This window comes from Girardinichthys multiradiatus, chromosome 15 (assembly GCF_021462225.1).
Source record: "Girardinichthys multiradiatus isolate DD_20200921_A chromosome 15, DD_fGirMul_XY1, whole genome shotgun sequence".
Lineage (NCBI taxonomy): Eukaryota > Metazoa > Chordata > Actinopteri > Cyprinodontiformes > Goodeidae > Girardinichthys > Girardinichthys multiradiatus.
In genome coordinates this window covers 11,843,254-11,862,900 of record NC_061808.1, presented here as the reverse complement: position 1 = coordinate 11,862,900, position 19,647 = coordinate 11,843,254, and the positions used below count along the sequence as shown (strand labels likewise).

At 37.2% G+C, this 19,647-nt stretch overlaps 1 protein-coding gene across 11 annotated transcripts in view; it reads right to left on the bottom strand.

Moving 5' to 3' along the window:
* Positions 1-411: 411 nt before the first annotated feature.
* The window catches only part of gphnb (gephyrin b), a 152,238-nt gene continuing 133,002 nt past the window's right edge, over positions 412-19,647 (bottom strand). For 7 of the 11 annotated variants that reach the window (XM_047387531.1, XM_047387534.1, XM_047387533.1 and 4 more), the window contains 14 exons: positions 17,693-17,735; positions 16,107-16,244; positions 14,246-14,338; positions 13,746-13,801; positions 10,389-10,508; positions 9,716-9,774; positions 9,277-9,430; positions 7,616-7,737; positions 6,482-6,569; positions 6,189-6,262; positions 5,988-6,055; positions 5,764-5,867; positions 3,796-3,892; positions 987-1,284 (listed from right to left, as the gene is read on the bottom strand). In XM_047387531.1, coding sequence (XP_047243487.1) covers positions 1,151-1,284; positions 3,796-3,892; positions 5,764-5,867; positions 5,988-6,055; positions 6,189-6,262; positions 6,482-6,569; positions 7,616-7,737; positions 9,277-9,430; positions 9,716-9,774; positions 10,389-10,508; positions 13,746-13,801; positions 14,246-14,338; positions 16,107-16,244; positions 17,693-17,735 — 1,350 coding nt within the window. In that variant the 3' untranslated portion in view covers positions 987-1,150. Of the gene's footprint in view, positions 681-986; positions 1,285-3,795; positions 3,893-5,763; positions 5,868-5,987; positions 6,056-6,188; positions 6,263-6,481; positions 6,570-7,615; positions 7,738-9,276; positions 9,431-9,715; positions 9,775-10,388; positions 10,509-13,745; positions 13,802-14,245; positions 14,339-16,106; positions 16,245-17,692; positions 17,736-19,647 lie in introns of those variants that run through there. The other 4 variants (XM_047387532.1, XM_047387540.1, XR_007041743.1 and 1 more) reach the window with 3 other exon arrangements.

Below are 19,647 nucleotides of genomic sequence, written 5' to 3'. Positions count from 1 at the left end.
GAATCTTTTTTTACATAATGATCAAGGATTTTTATTATCTTAGTCTCTTTCATCAGTTTCATATCATTACAGAAAATGTTATAGTACAGCATTGATCAATGTCTCCTCATTGCTTAATAATTTCCTCAGGAGTGCTGGTCACATATCTGTACAATATGGTTATTTTTTTCTGTACATCTCTTGTGTAGTTGGTTAAAAAGGCTGTCAGCACTTAAAGAAGCTGTTTCTTTTCTTTAATATTTTTCTTAAATAGTTGATCAAAAAGAAAAAGTAAAACAAAACAAAAATAATAATTTCTCCCCAGCTCAGCTTGTCACCTCCATGGGGTTTGGGGCTGAGTTTAAGTGAATATAAGGAAGCTTCAAGGTCCGTGCCTGACTGGCATTGATGTGACCCCAACCCCACCCACCCCCCCAATCTTCCTCCCAACACCACCTCCTTTCTGCCCAGGCATTTGGCACTGCGCACATAAACAAGACTCACAAGATAAACAACAAGCAAAGCTCTTTGTGAAGCCATTATGATGCATACTAATGAGGGAAAAACAGAAGTGTCACCTTAATGGGCCCTCAGAGGACGAGGTGGCCTTGATACGCGGCCTCTTTCCTCTGAAGTGAGCACCATACGAAATCTGGAGCCTTCCATGTTTTCTTCACTTTCAGAAAACTGATTTTTTTCCACTAAAGATGAGAAAATAATAATTTTCTTTTTTTTGTCCTGGCAGGCACCTACAGCGGTCTATTAAAATGCTACTGCTATAGATAAGGTCTAGCATTGAACACACAAAGCAATTGCAATGAAAGGAACAAAGTTGCCTTAATATAATAATGATAAGAAGAATAATGATAATAATAAGAATAATAATCATAATAATATATTACAGAATAAATCTCTTTTTATAATTAGATTTTTTCAGTAAAAGTTATATTTTCTTTGTTTGAAATACTATAATCTTTTTAAATTATTTTTTAAATATGTATCTAGGTTGTGATCAAGATGTTGACTATACCTCAACGTTATCCAAATCAATAAAAACTAGCTGTGCCATTGCATATTACAGAATAGTCAATGATATGTGGACATGCACCGTGAACCACCCATTCCAACGCTCGCTATAAGTGACGTCATCCCACGTCCCCCTCTGACGACATCATAGCCGTCCGATGACCATGACGTCGACCACCTCGCCCTTGTGCAGTTCCACGTATTGCTCTGTTTTTGGAGGTAGCATCAGGAGCCCGTTGGCACTGCGCATGCTCATCAGTCTGCTGCTCACCTGGTTCCCTGCAACAGGGAGGAGACCGAAGGGTACAGCACACATTAGAAACAGTTCCATGCACCAGCCCTTTTGTACTGAAGGAATACTCCCAAGACAAGACTTAGTAGTTAAATAATTTGGTTTTACTGTAATACAGTGCCTTGGAAAAATACTTATAGCCATTGAAATTATTTACATTTAGTCATGTTACAAAACCAAACTACGATGTTTTCTTCTTCATTTTATGTGAAAGGTCAGGGATAAAGTTGGGGAGCCTCTTAGAGAAAGATTAGGTTTTAAAACAACATCACAAATTTAAAAAATCTCACTGAACACTGAAAAATGGAATCAGCATGGCATAAGTGCCGACCTATCAAAATACGGGAATCCACCTAAACCGACAGGCTGGGCAAGGAGAGCCTTAATCAGAGAAGCAGTCAATAGGCCCATCGTAACTCGAGGAGCTGTAAAGATCCACACCTCAGGTGGAAGAATCTGTTGAAAGGACAACTCTTAGTTGTTTACTCCATATACCTGGCCTTTAGTAGCAATTGGCAAGAAGAAAACCATTGTTGAAAGAAAGCCAGAAGATGCCCAGCATGAGTTTTCCACAAGCCATTTAGGGGACATATCAAACATGAGAAAGAATGCTTTCGTCAGATGAGACTAAAACTGAACTCTGTGGTCTACATGCAAATCGCTGTCCGTGGAGGTGTGAGGGAAAAATATGTTTCTTGCTAATATTTTATGTCTAGATTGAACTTTGCTCTCCATATTCTTATGACTGTAAATGTATGGTTATGTTATGTCTTTATTTTATTATACTTAAGATATTCTTGGTGTGACTCAGCTCTGCAAAACTGAATGTCATCTGCCAAAGTTGAGCTATGCTGCTGCAGCGAAGAAAGATTAGCAAAGTCTTTTCTCTCACTAACTTACTGAGAAGTTGCTTCTCACACCGTCTTGTAAATATTTTCGCACTCCTATGTCCTTGCAAATAAAAAAGCTGCGCAACACTTTGTAAATCAGAGCAACACACTGACACTCTGACAGATATTGTGCTCTCATCTTGGACAAGATTACTTCTCAAACCTCACTGAGTGATCTTCATCATAACAGTAATTGGATAATTTCATCTTTTCCAAAACAGAGAGAAACTAATATTGCTCATCATCCTGGACATGATATCATTACAGGGAAATATGATGATGGCAGTCCCAACCTGTGGGTATGCTTTTTGTTTTTGTTTTTACAGGGAACCTTGACAGAGAAGATGGGAAATAAACATTTCATCTCCAGATGAGCAAAGCAGGTAGAGACTTACACCAAAAGGCCTGCAGATGTAACTGCAGCAAAAGTGTTGACTGAGAGCAGGGTTGAGAGGAGGGTTGATATGCCATATTGTTCATAAAAATCTTTGAAAGCCTAATATTATTACACTTCCACTCCACAATTATGAGCTACTTTGAGATTGTTTATCTTATAAAATCCCAATAAGAGAATAAAGTTTGTGGCTGTAAAGTGACAAAATGTGAAGCCTAAGTGGAATGAACGATTTACAACGTAAAGATAGTGTGTTGATTACTTGGATTTGTACAGCTGTAGTTTTTGTGCATTCTGCAGTGAAATCTGTGTGCAAAGTGTAGCTATAAACACACTGCAGGACTTTATTACACAGACAGTTGAGATGATGTTTAGAAAATCATTGATTGCATCATGATACCAACCAGTTATTTCTCTTAAGCTGAGATAAGCTGGTGATGGTAATGTTGAATTAATTTTTTTATTTATATAGTAAGAACTCAGAAAAAACCTCAACAAAGCTTGAAGGAAAATTCATCAGGAGCACAATAAATACAATATTTCCTCAAATTTAGTAAGAAATTACTCACACTTTTGCAGTGTTTTTTTATGTTTATACGTTTGCCTTTTGTTTACGATTCCACAGCACCTGTATGAAAATAGGAGGAACTGTGGATTTGCTGGGTGAAGCGAATGAAATGTGCAGCACCTCCCGCATTTATTGGCTTCCCTGGTAAGGCGATGACAAAAGCCTGAAAGTAAATGAATCTTTTTCTGCAGTTGCATAATTTCACACAAAGAAATTTAGAAAAAAAAAAAAAGAAATCAGCCTTCAATTTTAGAAATTTGTTTTTAATGGTGAAAGAATCTCACATTAAGAAATAATTATTTTTAATAAAATCACTAGAGGGGCCAATTATCTACACGCCTAACAATTCATATAAAATAATGCAACTGAAGCAAAATTTTAAGTTAAACTTCACATCTTTTGAATTGATTGGACTATCTAGGGACTTTTAATTGGTAATTTGTGACATCCTGTTTCTGGAAACAGAATAGAAATTACAGGACACAGGGGCCAATTTATCTCAGTCACTCTTCAAAATTAGGAGTCAAGAGAACGTGCCATTCAAATAAAGCAGATGTGTAATTAACTTTTCTGTCATGCCTTGTCTGTTTCTTAAATGTTTCTGTTGCTTTACAGAATAATGTTTTGCTGCTTTAGATTGTCGTACCTGTGCTCTGTGCCCACGGCAGAGGCTCCTGGTGATGCCACGTCAAAATGCAGCGGTGATATTCAGGGCGAGGGTCCAGCTTCACATCACACGACAACTAAATAATAAACAAATACAAAACAAAGTTAAATATTTTCAAAACACAGATATTAACGCATCTTTTAAGATTCCTCCTATCTTTTCTTACGAATCACATTTTAGGTAATTTGCTAAAATTTAAATGTTTTCCAGCCTTACAACACTGACTCGAAAAGCTAAAATGCTGAAATTTTGTGCAAATCCTCAAGGACTGATTTCCCACCAATACCAATGAAATGGAGGGCAAACTTTAATGACGTTCCATATGTTGTGAGAAAAAAAGTAAATCATCTGCCAATGTAAATTGTCTCAAGTGCTAACTGCCACTATGAAATGCTTACTTTGGCAATGTGAATATTTCTACCCAAATTCTGATGAATGAACTTGAAAACATAATGTGTTTTCTATTAAATAATTTGGCAGAAGTAACAGGATCAAAACTGAAGCAATTTTTCATCATGGCATTCCTATGGTTTGATGTGCTTTTATGAAATGTCAGAGAAAGTGCTGGAGTGACTGGAGTTTTCTCCAGCTCACAGCATGCCATGTGGCCCCATTCCCTGTTGCTGCACACTGCTGGTCAGCTGGTTTGCAAACAGGACAAATTTGTCAGCTTGGAAATATTTCCGGTCTCAAAATCAAAGTCATTCATACCATGGAAACAAAACAAGCACCACACATTAAAAACTACAGTTGGAAAGCTATGAGCAGCATCTGTTAAGCAGCTGACTGCAGGCTATCTACCCGAGCATATAGCCTGGTTAATTAACCAGCTAATATCAGTTTGTTATAGTTATTTTACTTAATACATAGCAGAACAATAATAATGGTGTAATATTCAGCACGATAATGGTGGTATATTCTGCAAAATAAACACTTAAAAAGAACTGTTTATTCTTAAGTCTATATCAAAGTAAAAATAACATGTCACAAGTAACATAATCACACCAATATGAATTAATATAATATAATTCTGCAGCATTTTCTGTTTTTTCTTTTCCTTGTTTTGTTAGTGCCGGCACCACCCGAACCCAAACGACCCCGAACCCCGCTCTGACCCCAGCCCACAAAGAACCCTGTCCCCATCCGGAGAGGGGGCCATGAACAAAAAGAGGGGTCTACCTAACATTTCCAGTTTTGTTTTTATTTTTTGTTTAAATACCATATAAACAAAATTGTGATATATTATTATTATTAATGGTATCCACTGGTATTTGTAACTTATCATCACGGCCAATTTGTTATTTATATTCCCACTGAAATTTAAAATGTCATCAAGGGTGTCTTGGCCAAGATGAGAGGAGTTCAAAAATATAGCATGCATTAAAAGACCAGAGGTCAGTAAAATACGGTTGCCTTGTTGAGGCTGTTTTCAAGGGTAAAGGTTTAATTCACATCTAAAGCCATCTGCTTGGGAAAATTGCCCAGATACATCTATGCTTTAAGGCCATTAATTTCTTTACGAAGTGGCACTGATACATTCAAGTTGACTTCTAACTGCTTTATAACTGCAATTGGTGTAGCGGCGCATGCTGGATGGCACCCATAATGGCAGGGGACCAAATCTTTTACTTATTAATCCTTGATTGGGACATAGGCTTTGCCTGCTCTGGGTGCATGATATTTACCCAATCTGTGGTTATGAATATTCAAGACAGAAGACCAGGCCTTGGGGTTAGCGATGTCTTTGCCAAGTCACAGCAAAATGTTGTGGTCATAAATATGCATCAAGAGGATGATGAAACAGAATTAAATGATGACTTAAGATGCAACAAGACTTGAGGATTTTTGTGCCAACATTGATGTGTTACAGTTTGATGCCTCTACATTGAAAGCATGGGAATGAAACCCAGTACTTTTGGCCCTCCTTGTATGCTTTGTGAGTCCTACCCTCGCTTTGATGATGGTGGGCCTAGGGTCCAAAATACCCTGCATTTTCCTCAAAGCAGGGATGACAAAAAGATTACAGGTGACAACAGCGGACACCGGGTTTCCTAGGACAGACGGGCGGACAGAGGGAAGAGGACGAGAGAAGAAAGCACAAAGAAAAATATCTGAGTAACAAGTCTGTGTGAGCGGCTGGTAGAATCACTCTTTCTCTCAACTTCACACACTACCTGGGAGAGCAAAGATTAGTTTGCGAGCACCATCTATGTCCAAGGTGGCAAATGTTGTTGGGAGACTAAAAAAAAGAGTAACCAAGGAAAACAACATATGTAATCACAATAAAATTAAACATGAGCATGAGAAAATGAGAAACCCTATACAAAAGATTTAAAAAGGTGGAATAAATAATGAAATTCTGTTTGCTTTACCCTGGTTTCATGAAAACACGACCAAAATGGATCTGAGCATGAAGATCGATATCCAGCACCTGCTTGAGGTAATCCTAAAAAATACAATTCAACAAACAAAATTATAAACTTCATACTGTTACCTAAAGAAAAAAAAGACAAACTTAAAAATACCACAGACTGATAACATATTTCTCTTTACACTTAAAAAAAGACTAACCACCACTGATATTTCTCCTAAAATAATTCTGTTATCCCTCTATCCACCACAAGGTGTGAGTAAAGCAATACTTTTACCCCGCATGCATCTGTACCTTCTCTCCCATGGACACTCCTCCTGAGGTGATGATGACATCAGCACGACTGATGCCTTCATTCAGAGCGTTCAAAAGGTCATCTGGGCTACAAGGCACAAAACAAAGAAATACAAATACACAGATGCATTAACTACCAATTTGTTTGAGAGAAAGTAAAGAAAGTTCAATGAAAATATGTCTTATATTTTTATATTTCATCATGTTATAGAATATTTTATAAAAAGTTTATGTGACAGACCAACACAAAATAGTGCATAATTGTAAAAAAGAAAAAAATGACAATCATTCTTTGCAAAACACCTAAAGCTATGACTGTTTGGATGAAAATTGTATTTGAACTACAACTCTAAAATCTTGACAGAATTTAGGTCTAGACCTTGACTGGGCCAGTCTAACACAAATATGCTATGATTTAACTATTCCATTGTAGCTCTGGCTGCATGTTTAGGATTGTTGTCCTACTGGAAGGTGATCCTTCACCCCAGTCTCAAGTCCTCTGCAGCCTTTAACAGGTCTTTTTCCCACTACACTGTATTTAGCAGCATCCATCTACCTGATAAGTATTCCTGTCCCTTCTGAAGAAAAGCATCCCCAGAACATGATGCTACAACCACCAACAGTGCACAGTGTGTTTTCTGGCTGCTGTGCAGTGTTAGTTTCTCACCACACATTTTGCATGTTAGCAAAACAGTTAAGTTTTGGTCTTATCAGACCGGAGCAAAGTCTCCCATGTTTGCAGTTTCCCCTGAATGACTTTGCAAACTGCAAAGAGAACTTCTTATGACTTTCCTTAAGCAATGGTATTCCTATTGCCACTCCTTTATTAAAGAAAGATTTGTGGAGTATGAGACATATAAGTCCGATGTTACACTCTTCAGGTGATTTCTGAAGGCAATTGTTTGCAATAGGTTTTACATAAGTGTAGTAGAAGAAACAGGGTCTGAATAACAACACACATCACACTTTTCATGTTGTGTTTTCTAATTTTGTTCTTTCTGTTTGCCGTTCAATAAAATCCAAATGAAAATGTTTCTTGATGTAAAGTGTCAAAAGTTGGAAAGGCTTAAGAGGTATGAAAGCATTTGCATTTGCACTTAGAAGATCTGGCACAGACTCAGTGTGAAACCTTACTTGTCCCCAACGATTCCCAGATTGATAGTGGGGTAGCCATGTTCCTGGATAGTGGCGAGCAGGGTGGAACGATTGCTGTCCCTAATTTTCCCAGGATGGAGGTCGTCCTCTGGGTTCAGCAGCTAACAAGAAACAGTACAGCATAACATAGCAGAGGTCATGCTTTTGAATGGAAATTAACAAAGTGGAAAAAGAAACATGTAGATAACAGGAGGGCAACAACAATAGTTAATAAATTCTTGTCAGCAAATCCTTTTTGGTTTCAAACATAAAGGCAGACTACAGTGTTTAAACTGCTGTTTGCACCAAGTAATTGGGTTCTGAAATAAAATACAAAAGCTGATGAAAAATGTCTCATGTAAAACAATACTATGCATTTATCATGTATCATGGGATAATGATAAATGTTCCACACTCTACTCAGAGAAAACCTAAGTACTTGCAGGTCTTATTAGTACAAGAGTAGCTCCAGTATGATGTAATTTGCTTGAGGTTCTAACCTAACAGAACTTGGAAAGTTAGAAGCAGAAAAAGAAAAAATACATTATATATTTGTTTAGACCAGGGCAATTCTGTTTTGATCAGTTGATACCAGATATTTACGTACAGTACACTGCATGAAAACACCCATAACCCTTTTTTCTCAGCGTCTGATATTAAATTAGACTAAGATTTTCCTGTTTTAGCACAGTTAAGATTACCAAAAGTATTATTATTATCATTTTTTTACCATTTTTTATTGCTCTCTTCAAAGTCAGAAATTTAAATACATTTATATAGTATTTGGTAGAATTACTTTTTAAACTACATGACTTGAGTGAAAGATTCTGGGCATCCTTCCATAAGCTTCTCACAATTGTTTGCTGTAATTTTGGCCCATTCCTCCTCAGAACTGGTGTAACTGGATAAGGTCTATAGGCCACCTTGCTCACACACACCTTTTGAGCTTTAGCCACACATTCTTTATGACACTGAGATCAGAGTTTTGTGATAGACAGTCCAACACCTTGACTTTGTTGGTTCTAAGACACATGGTAACTAATTTGACAGTATGATAAAGGTGATTATGATAAGTTTTACCTTCCTGGCTGATGTCTTGGAATCCATTTAACTCAAATGTGAATTAACCATGGCTTGTCATGGTATCATTTCTGCTTTCCTAGATTGTTGAAGTGCATACTAATAGTGTTATAAGTGAAATTAAAAAAGTTCTCTCTCTCATTAATCTGACATTAAGCAAATAGAAATCATTTCAGTAATCCTTAAACTGTCATAAAACAGAAAATGTAATCTGATTTAATATTAAACAGTGACAAAAAAAGGCTATGTGCCATTTTATACAATGTATATATAAATATCAGTTGTACATCAGAATTCTATTACAACATTAATATTCAAAAATGTACTCAAAATGTTGGTTGTAAAAATTAAAATCATTTTGTGAGCAAGTGCTTCAGAATAACATCAAATCTGAGCTCTACTTAATCTTCTTTTCTATTAGATAATCTGATGGGAAAACTGATGAAGGCAATATGAAATCCATTTGCATGAAAATTCCAACACGACCATTAAATACCTTCTGATTTATACCCAGAATGTGATTTTCTGTGTGACACATGAAATTTGGTCATAACTGAAACACTGATATTTAGAGGCTATACCTCATTTCCCGTGGACATGACTGCTACAACAGGGAATTTCTGGACCTCCACTTCTGTGACCCCAACAGTGGCCAACAGGCCAATTTCAGAAGGCCCCATATGGGTGCCCTTTGCCAGCACACATTCCCCACGCTTGATGTCATGACCGATAGGCCTGTGGAGATATAAACACTGAATTTAAAAAGCAGCAAAATCCCTGAATGCTGTTGTAATGCTGTTCTTACATTCTGGAAGAGACATGTTATGCATTTTAAGCGCTCATTTGGCCTCTAGTTATAATTAAAATTAATGGATGTAAAGTAACAAGGTAGGAACATGAACAGAAAATTGGATGGGATAAATTCAGAAAGAGTTTTCTATGTTGCATTCCTCTATAAACCAAAGAGTGCCAATTAAAATGCAAATGAGAATTTAAATTTTTTTTCTGATTTGAACTAACCTGATATCCTGTCCTGGACGGGCTTGTACTAGAATTCGGACCTCCAACTCCTCTGTTCCCTGAACAACAAATGCGATATCAGAAAATATTACACTGAACTGATGCAGTTCCCCATTTAACAAAGACTGTTGGCAGAGGTGGTTTAAGAAATGCCCAGATACACTTTCTATCAGGGGAGGTGACACAGGCACACCAAAGAAATTACCTGTCAGTTATGCCCAAATTTCCATTGTTTATTTGCATGTGTGGTTAATTGAGAGTGGGCACCCTTTGGGCTGTTCACTGTGTAAGCTCCCAGAAAAAGTGTGACCATGCACAATTGTTATACTATTTGTAAAAACACAAAATATAACATTTTTAATGCTTTTTTAGTATTAGAGTCACCTTAGATGGAGAGAATATGTTGCATAAAACTGCAATATATAGACTGGTCAAAACTGGACTTAATTATTGTAAATATATTCAGGAATATTATCGACATTTACATAAAAAGGCAAAAAAAGAAAAGGCTTGCACAGGGTGTCATTATGCTAGAAACGCCACTCACGGCCTGTAAAATCAAAAACCATCTCTAGGCTTAGTAACATTTTAAACAATTAGTTAGTATTGACCTAGTTACACATTTAACTGCTGTTTTCCTTTGATTTTATTGAGGGTGAAATGCCACACTTACATCTTCAGACTCGCGGAGGAGCTCGGTATCTTCCACCTGGACGACAGCATCTGCACCGCAGGGGATAGGAGCTCCCGTCGTCACCCTCATCACCTGGCCAGGCATCACTGTATGGGTAGGCTTTACATACACAGAAAGGGTGAATAAAATTACGATATAGATAAACCAGTAAAGGGTGAAAATCTGCCTTCTGAAAGTGGCCAATTATTAGTTTAACAGCTTTCTACTTTGGCCTTCTCAGTATGCCAACAGATGCTTAAAGAATCCTGATAAAATGTGTTGGCAAGATCCCTTTTACACGCTCTATTATTCTGACAGCAAGCAAATGTGTAACTAAAGGTGTCAACATTTACTGACTCCCCTGATAAACATGTAAAAAAGCTAAAAATGAATTCCTCTTTTAGTTGCACCAGTATATTCTCACACTGAAACTTAAAACAATCCATCTTTTTCAATTATTGTTTTTTTAAAAATACATCATAGAACAATTCCAAGAAAATAAAAAAGTTCTCAAAACTTTTTGAGAACTGCATGTCATGCTTTATTCTTTTATATGCTTTTATATGTTTTATTCTTTTATATGCATCTTTTATATGTTTATTATCGATCTATCTCAATCAATACATATCAGATCAATACTTTGTGGTTGTTAATGTTTTATAAAGTTTTTCCTGCCACATCGGAGTGTTGGGACCCACAGCCATGGTTACAACGTGAAAACTCTGGTATGGACTTTTCTGAAACTTTCAAAATAAATTGCATTAACCTACTTCCGGCACAGCCAAGAAATGGGGTAACTGCGGACTTCCTGTGACGTCACTGTCCAAATAAAAGTACCGCTCTATCTACATCCTGTCTCTTCCATCCGGACTCCGCTGCGAGGCTGGCCGGAGATACAGCGCGCTAATGTCTCTTTGCTGGCAAACAGACATAACTCTTGAACTGGATCCGACAGTGTCATATGATCATCGATCATATACACTGAGTTAAGTACAAATGAATCACTGTTCGTGTATCCGGTAGATTCATTCATAAACGGGATAATTAAGATACAAGCGTGGCTTGACTTTTCTCTCTGAGATTTACAGAGATGAACTGTTTCTAGAGAGTTCTCTATGACTCCGAGTGGAGCAGTTTCCCGAAGGAGGACAACGGACGCATCACCGTTTTTACCAGTAACTTGCCGTTTGGTCAGCAGACAGCGAGCCGTCCCCCAACAGCTCCGGAGGTTAGCTGAAGCTAACCTTCGTTCAAAGTAGATGTTTCTTCAAACTTCGTCGTCACCGGGACAACTCCTCCTCAGGACGTTTCATACGAGGTTAGGTTTGGGCAGAGAGATAGAAGTATTTAGAATGAAATAATCTAAATGTTTTCCTTTTAAGAAGTTTTGTTTTGTTTGTGTTGAACTCAGCTATCTTGGTGCTAGCAGACTATCTGCAGCACACGTGCTCAGTTTTGTGTTCATCCCTTTATTTAAAGGGGTGATTTTAAACACAGAAGATTGATCATAACGCGCCGTCCATGCTTATGCATTTTAACCCTTTTATTAACGGTATTTTAAAGGTGTGTGTTTGATTCTGGTGCTAAGCTATCAGCTTCTTTTGTTAGCTTTAACTGCTAACAGCTAAGAACACGTGCTTGCATACTTAGACCCATTTTTCCAGAAAGATTTGGTTCTTTTCCAAAATACCTCCCTAAATATTTTACTATTTCCTTAATATTTCTTTAAATATTATTTCAATAAATAAAGGCAGCTAATGAGACACCGTTGAGAATTAGTCATCCAGAAGGTTGGTTTCATTCAGCAGATCATTCTTTAAAACATTATTTTAAAATAATATTTTATCTGATCTTGCATTGTGAATGGTTGTCTAAAGGTGTACTGATTATTGCCTAAGTTGGTTCCAAGACTAACTTAACTTCATTTCCAGATTCTTCAAGATAATCCTTGGTTCTCAAACATAAACATTGCATGATAATGTTGCATCACTCCTTCAGTTATGGTTCTCAATCATCTTTCATCAACTCGTTTATATTGAACATGGCCCATTAGTCTTCGTTATTCTTTAAGTCTGCTTGGTAGTTTAGTTGGATTGTTTTAGCATAGTAAAGAGTTTGTTGATTGGAATATGGTTGACTTTGAGTTGACTTATTTTTGTTAATAAATTCTTGTATTTTAAGAAATTGTGTGAATTCATTCCAGGTGTGTGCAGAGTTTTGCTGTTTAATAATGTCAGAGCTTGGCTCACTCTTTTCAATTTTGTCCTAATGCCACCGCCTTACTAGGCTGGTATTCACAGGACAACCCTTAACAGACTGAAATATTATTTGAGAAAATATTAAAGTGTTAATATTAAATAATATATTCAGATTCATAGTCACAACAATTCCAAGAAAATAAAAACTTCTCAAAAACTCTATTTTTGAGAACTGCATGTCATGCTTTTAGATTTATTATCGATCTATCTCAATCAGTACATATCAGATCAATACTTTGTGGTTGTTAATGTTTTATAAAGTTTTTCTTGCCACATCGGAGGGAATTTTTTGCGTACCAGAGGCAAGGGCTCCCTCAGGGCAAGGATGGCCCATGTTTGTATGCTTGAAATAAATTTAAAAAAAGAAAAATGTATGCGAAAACTATGATTTAGGAGGGAGCAGCAACGTTTAAAGTGGTGGCATTTAATTTGACATCTAGCACAGAGGGTGAAGATGGTGGCCTTGAGGGAAATAAAAGACCAATACTGAAGAACAAGTTAGTCTGTGTCACATTAGTCTAAACGGATAATCATGATGCTTTGATGAGTTTAAACATGGAGAAAAGTGACTAATTTAGTTTGCTTTTATCCACTGAACACTAGGCATGAACATAGAAGAGCAAAAAGCTGTCCAGTCTTATGAATATGCATGCGGAACACAGCTCTTTTTGTCACTTTCACAAGAACATTTGAATGAAACCATGAAAAGCCAACAGAAAAGTGTGAAAAACTACATCACTGCTTTCATACACTTTTGAAGCCACCAATGTTTCATTTCTTATGGAAAAAGGGATTAGTTGTTTCCTATCTGAACAAATCATATCAACTATGATTACAAAAAAAGCTTTTCTGAGAGAAATCCAAAATCTAGCACGTCTGATGGCATGGGTGGCAGCACACATTGACTCGGTGTTAATCGCTGAAGTTTAGGTGTGTTTACAGTTTGGCCTGCATTTGGAGGCGAGAGGCTCTTAATCACTGACTATGCAAAAAAATACCGATGTGCAATGACAGCAAAGGCAAGACGTACAGGACAGAAGTCAAGAGCTTCATTTCCAAAAACAGAATGTGAGGATTTAGTTGTGAAAGCGTGACAAACCTGCTCTCCAGCTTGGGATTCACCGATGATGAAGCGATCACCTGGGCCGTCAGCCGCTAAAGAGAAAGAAAGATTAATACATTAGGCATGCGAAGAGATTAAAATACTTGTGATTATCCAGGAGTCTGTCCATTGGTTTAGTCACTGAAATTGACTGTTAGCTTTACAGCATCAAGAAAGCAAGACATTTAGTTTTTTTAATCAAAATGTTTTCAAAAACTGATAAATACAATATCACATTTGTATGTTAATAGGAAAACATTTTAATGTAAGCATTTAAAATGCATTTTAGTCAGCTGCTTGGAGTCAGATGGATAGACCTTTTGTAAACATCTATATTTGATTTCTCATTCAATGCATTTTATTTGATGGCTGAAAATATTCCAGAGGTGGTTTCTAGAGTAAATTGGAACTGAAATAAGCAAAGTTTGGTAAAGATGGAAGATTGTCAGGAAGAATGGGAAAAGAACTGCTCATCAGCCATAATTTATGATCCCTACCTCTCACAGCATATCCATCCTTTACTGAAGCAGGAAAGGGTGGAAGGTTGTCTTTGGCATAAACGTCCTGAGCCAGGACTCGACCCATTCCATCTGTGGAGAAGAGAAAAGAACAACATAGATAGAGGGTTGAGGAGGAGCAACTAGTTGAGTGGGGGAGGTGGGAAGGAGGAGAAGAGAGCGACAGCTGGAGAGAAGCAGATGCAGAGAGGGTGAGATGGCGCATCCGATTTAGATAAAGATACAGACGTGTGTGCTAAAGGTGTGAGTTTGCGTGTTTTTCTACTTCAGTTCTCCTTCAAACTATACAGAAAGATCGGAGACTCTCAAACAAACCAACTCAATGAAAGAAAGAAAATCAGACAAGAAAATCACAGGATGAGTGGGTGGGGTAAAAAAATCTGACAAAGATACCTTAAGCTGCTGTGTGGATAAATATAGCCCGTCTTTGAGCTTTAATGCTGTGATTATGTGGGTGTTTAATATGTATATCTGAGCTTTGATATCAAGACAGAAAAAAAACATTATTCATGTACATGCAAAGTCATGCAGATACTAAACATCAGTTATAACACGCTGTTGTAAATGATTGATCTCAGCTGCAGATGAGGGCCCACAAGATCCTGTCCAACTCGTTAACAGAACTTCATCTGAGAAATGATGTTTTTTCACATTTCCTTCTATGCTGCCACTTAAACAGCCTGTTGGAAACATATGCTGTGGCTGAGCTGGGATTAAAAATAGAACAGAGGTTACTTCGTGCTGCAGCAGTTCAATATGATGTCTTATTTCGCCACATCTTTGTTTGTGTGTCCAACTTGCTTTTAGTCAGGCTACATTAAAGCATGAAGGAACCAACTGGAAAGCTATACTGCATTTCTTAATTTTAGACTGTAAATATAAATGAAAAATAAAAATACTGTATATACAGACGTCAATAAAATTTACAAGAAAACATTATGTACACCCAGGCTACTCTATATTCAGTAGAGGAGTTTCTCCAGCTATAAATATTTAATCTTCCCGATGCTACCTTCCTGCTGTCCTGGTCTCAGGTCCGTTCATGCAAATCCTGTAACTGAGCCCCTCCCCCTTCATGAAACGAAACATATTTGTTAGCCTTTTTTTGTCATCACTGAAGTCATATGTTCTGAGGTCATTACTGCCAGAGGTCTTCCTCTCTACATTGTTTTTTAAAGGTTGAGAGTGTGGTTGGCCCTCTGGCCATCAGCCTGGCTCAGTGTCACCCTTCACCAGTGCTTGGCCTGTTCTGCCAGAAGGATTACATGACCCAGTGTAGCTAAATGTACTTGCTGTCCAAGTTTGCAAATGAAAGATAATAGATAATACAAATCAACAAAGAGATATGTGCTGTTCTTTACACACCAGAAAATAGCTACATGAACATAGCTTCTTGACTAAACTTGCCCATATTTAAAACCATAGCACTCACAATTGATAATATTAGTGGTTGGACTTATCAAAAGACATCAGTAGTTGTCATTTTTACCTATATCATGACTATTGTCAGACAGTATTCAATCAAAAATTTTAACATCTTGTCCATTACAGAAAACAAAGAGATCTTTAATGTAATGGGAGACCAAGCTGTCATGCTGGCTGTGTCCTGTTGAAGTTCATGGCCCTGACATTGCTGCTTGCAGCTATTTTTAGGTAAGGTTTGTTTGTTGGAGCCAAGACAATTTGTGTCAGAGAGACTGATATTATTCCTGCATGCTGAGACAACAGATTCAAGAGGTGTCCACACAATGAAAAGGGTAGGGGCTTAACGTCCCAGCAGGCTTAAGGAACATTCATCAACTAATGTAAAATAAAGAGGGAAATTTGTTAGCCTTCTCACCTCTATAGTTGATAATTTCAGTGCCCAGGACGGCGGTCATCTCCAGCACAGTGATGAAGGCCTTGTCCATGGAGGTAAGGGGAAAAGGGGACATGCGGTGCCTTCGGGCCACCTTTGTGATGTCCACTGCACTGTGACCTGTGGAGAAGATAAGTGTTATATGGCATCACAAAAGTTGGCATAAAATCAAAATATTTTATGCTTCTCCGTGGTTGTTTTTCACATACCCCCATCAAAAAGCTGCTGAAGTCTTTGAGGACTTCTATAAGTAATGAAGGGGATTAGCTATTGAGCAAACAATTGTTTGTGTGGAGAGCTGCCATACTGTTTATCTAATGATGCTGCTGGTTTTAAGGACAAATATAATATTTCAGTCAGAAAACCTAGCTTTTAAAACCCGGGGTAAGCAGCCGGTTTGTTAGATCTCCAAGTTACTGCTCTTAAACTTCTTTCTTTCTTTCTTTCTTTCTTTCTTTCTTTAAGCCACACAACTGAGAAAAGTTGTTGTTAAGCTGATTGTCTGATGCTATAAGTAGGCAACAGATTATAGAGTGGAGAGCTGTTGTTTCCCTTCAGTGTGTTTAAATTACGAAAGGTAGAACAGGAGAGGGTATTTTGTGCCAATATTGTTGAATAGTAAAAGATAGCTCCCATATGATTTTTTAATATTTTTCGTTTAGTTGAAAGCCAATGTGTCTGGTGTTGTACACCGTTTCTACTTTTTAAGAAAGCAGAACATTCACTTAAACCTTAGTGTGTAGTCATTTAACTAAAATAGAAGAGAAAAACACTAGTTTATGAAATAATAGGGTTATAATTAAACTAGGCAACTTCAAAAACATTAAGAAAAATTTTATTTTGAACTGTAGGGATAAAAACCAAAAGCAGTACATTGATATAACACAAAAATATTCCTTCAAAGACAATTGACTTTTTAGCATTTTAAATCTTTATTTAGAGACTGAAAAGGCAGTAAAGGTCAGATTTTGAATGATTTGTGCATAAAAAACAAGATTTTTATACGTATAAATAAACAAAACAGTTTTCACACTAAGATAAGACGATTGGATTAACTAGGTTTATTTTCTCTTCTGAATGCAGGTGTATCTGTGGAGGAACACAATTTGCATGAGACATATTGGCAAGACATACTGACATGTTTGTTTTCACAAGCTGTCGAGCACAGCTGGATGATTCAGGTGCTCGATAGCAGCCCAGATGATCTAATAATACCTCTCTAATAATTCCAAAGATAGAATGGAACAAAGCTATGTGTAACTAATGCGTAATCTGCTTTCGTTCCCTCTGTCTTTATCTCTTCCTACCTCTCTCATCCCCTCTGCTTTTCTTCCTCCCAGCAAACAATAGCTGCCACGCTTTGATTTCCCGTGACCTAATTTGTGTTCCTTTAACATACACTTACACTTCTGCAGCATATTCTTAAAGCTTAGCATGAAGCTTAACAACTGCAGGCACACACATGTATGCAAAAGCATAAGACAGTAGCCACATGCAGGAAAAGACACATTCAAATCTCTGTATGTGCTTGGGAGAACCTACAGCAGAAGAAAATAGTTAGAACTCACTTGATCTAAGGATATTTTCTTTGCTGCTGCATCGTGACTGCACCTGGAGATGGATACAAACAAAGGGGAAAAGGAGAGAAAAAAAGACAACAAAGGTGGTAATTTTTGAAAAAAACTATTTTGAAATAAACCAAGTTGCTTTTTAAGACAGTCGAGACGACAAGCTGGTCGTACAATATTCAGAAGCACTTGCAAAAGCTATGTCACACAACACTGTGCTCTTTGGTCAGCTTAGGGGAGATGGCTGCATCTCCTGTGTTATGTTTTTAACATGTAAACTACAGCACGAGTGATAATCACATTAATAAATGTGCTCACATGTCACACTAGCATTAAAGTGAGCAAAAGACTGTACAGACAAATGCAACATACAGAGTGACAAAAATCACATCACAAAAATCATATCATAAAGGATGTTAGAACTTTGCTTGACTGAGTTTGACATTAAATGCAGTGACAATGCAGTGCTGAATATTGATCGGCTGTTCAGATGTGGAGCTGAGTGGAAAGATTCTTCTGGGAATCTTGGATGCTGTGTGGGAGCTTCTCGTAAGTCTATGATGAAGTGGGGAGGAGAGCAGAGTTGGTTAAAAATTAGCTGCGTTTCCCAAAAATGGAAAAATACACAAAATTGCTCTATGTAACAAATATAATGATGCCAATGTAAGTATTACACTAATCTAAGTTTCTACTTAAAGATTACAAGCTGTTTTTCTGTTGATGTGAACTGAAATTAAATGAAGTTCCTTTAGCTCTAGACTTAGTTCTATATCTGCTACTACCTATGTGCAAAGCCATTTTTGCAACCGATTACCTTTGGGTGGTGATTGCTCTCAAGAATGATGAAGTTGAGGTTTCTATGGGAAGAAACTTGTGCCATCAGAAACTAAATTTGAATTGCTCAGACTGAATCTGTATTTGTGTAATTTGAAATTAAATGCATTGGTTTGAACATGAATTTTACTAAACTGAAACTGAATATAATGGTTTAAAACTGAATTTGTTTGCTTTGAAAATTGCCTTGCTTGTATTGAAAATTCAGTTTGATTACTTTCACTTTCAGGTCTGAATTCAATTTCAGTCCCAAAATTCCGTTTTTTGTGTCACACATCCAGGTTCTTGAAGCCACAGATAAATCAAACACAGATTTACTGATTCACAGATGCCATTCACTATTGCCGTGTCCAGATTCAGGACTGCATTCATTGAAGGATGCATTTGTAGGCTGATAACGTCCTGGATGAGGCGAAAAATGCTGTCCAATCTCCAAGGTTCCAACGAATGCGTCCTTTTCCCCGGATTTGAAGGATGGGTCCGGTGTATCCTCCATGTCCCACCCTATCCCACGATTCATTGAGGGTCGAAGTAGATTGTTCAAGAGGAAGTGGCAAAGGCCGGGAGACAGAAAAGCTGTGAATAAAATTGGATATATTGCGCATTCTGTGAAACAACTGAACTTTTACAATGTTTTTAGACGAGAATGTAGTTGTGCAAACCTAAAATATCTGATCAGTTTATCAAGATATCGCTTAATTACACAAATGCGCCAATGTGTTCGTCCGCTGCCCCAGCAGCCGGCTCGCCTCGCCAGCTGTCGGCTGACCGTGTGGTTGAGGTGCGCTAAACCCCAAGAGAACAGCTGACACATTGTTTTCAAAATCCCGCTGGGTTTCCCCAATGGGTGGAAGTTAAACAGATATAATTCAGTCAGATGAAATCTAATAATGATGTTTGGTTTATTTATAATAATAATAATTAATATTATTATTATGCTCTGCAAATAAACTAATTTAAACTTTGTTCCTAAAGTTAATATGTTAGTGTTTAAGTTGTTGAAAGGTTTACAAATAAATTAAACAAATGGTATTTGTCATCAATGTATTTTATCTAGTGTTAGATTTTTATATCTATGAACACAAAAAATATTTCAACATTTTTAATGGCTGAATAATGAA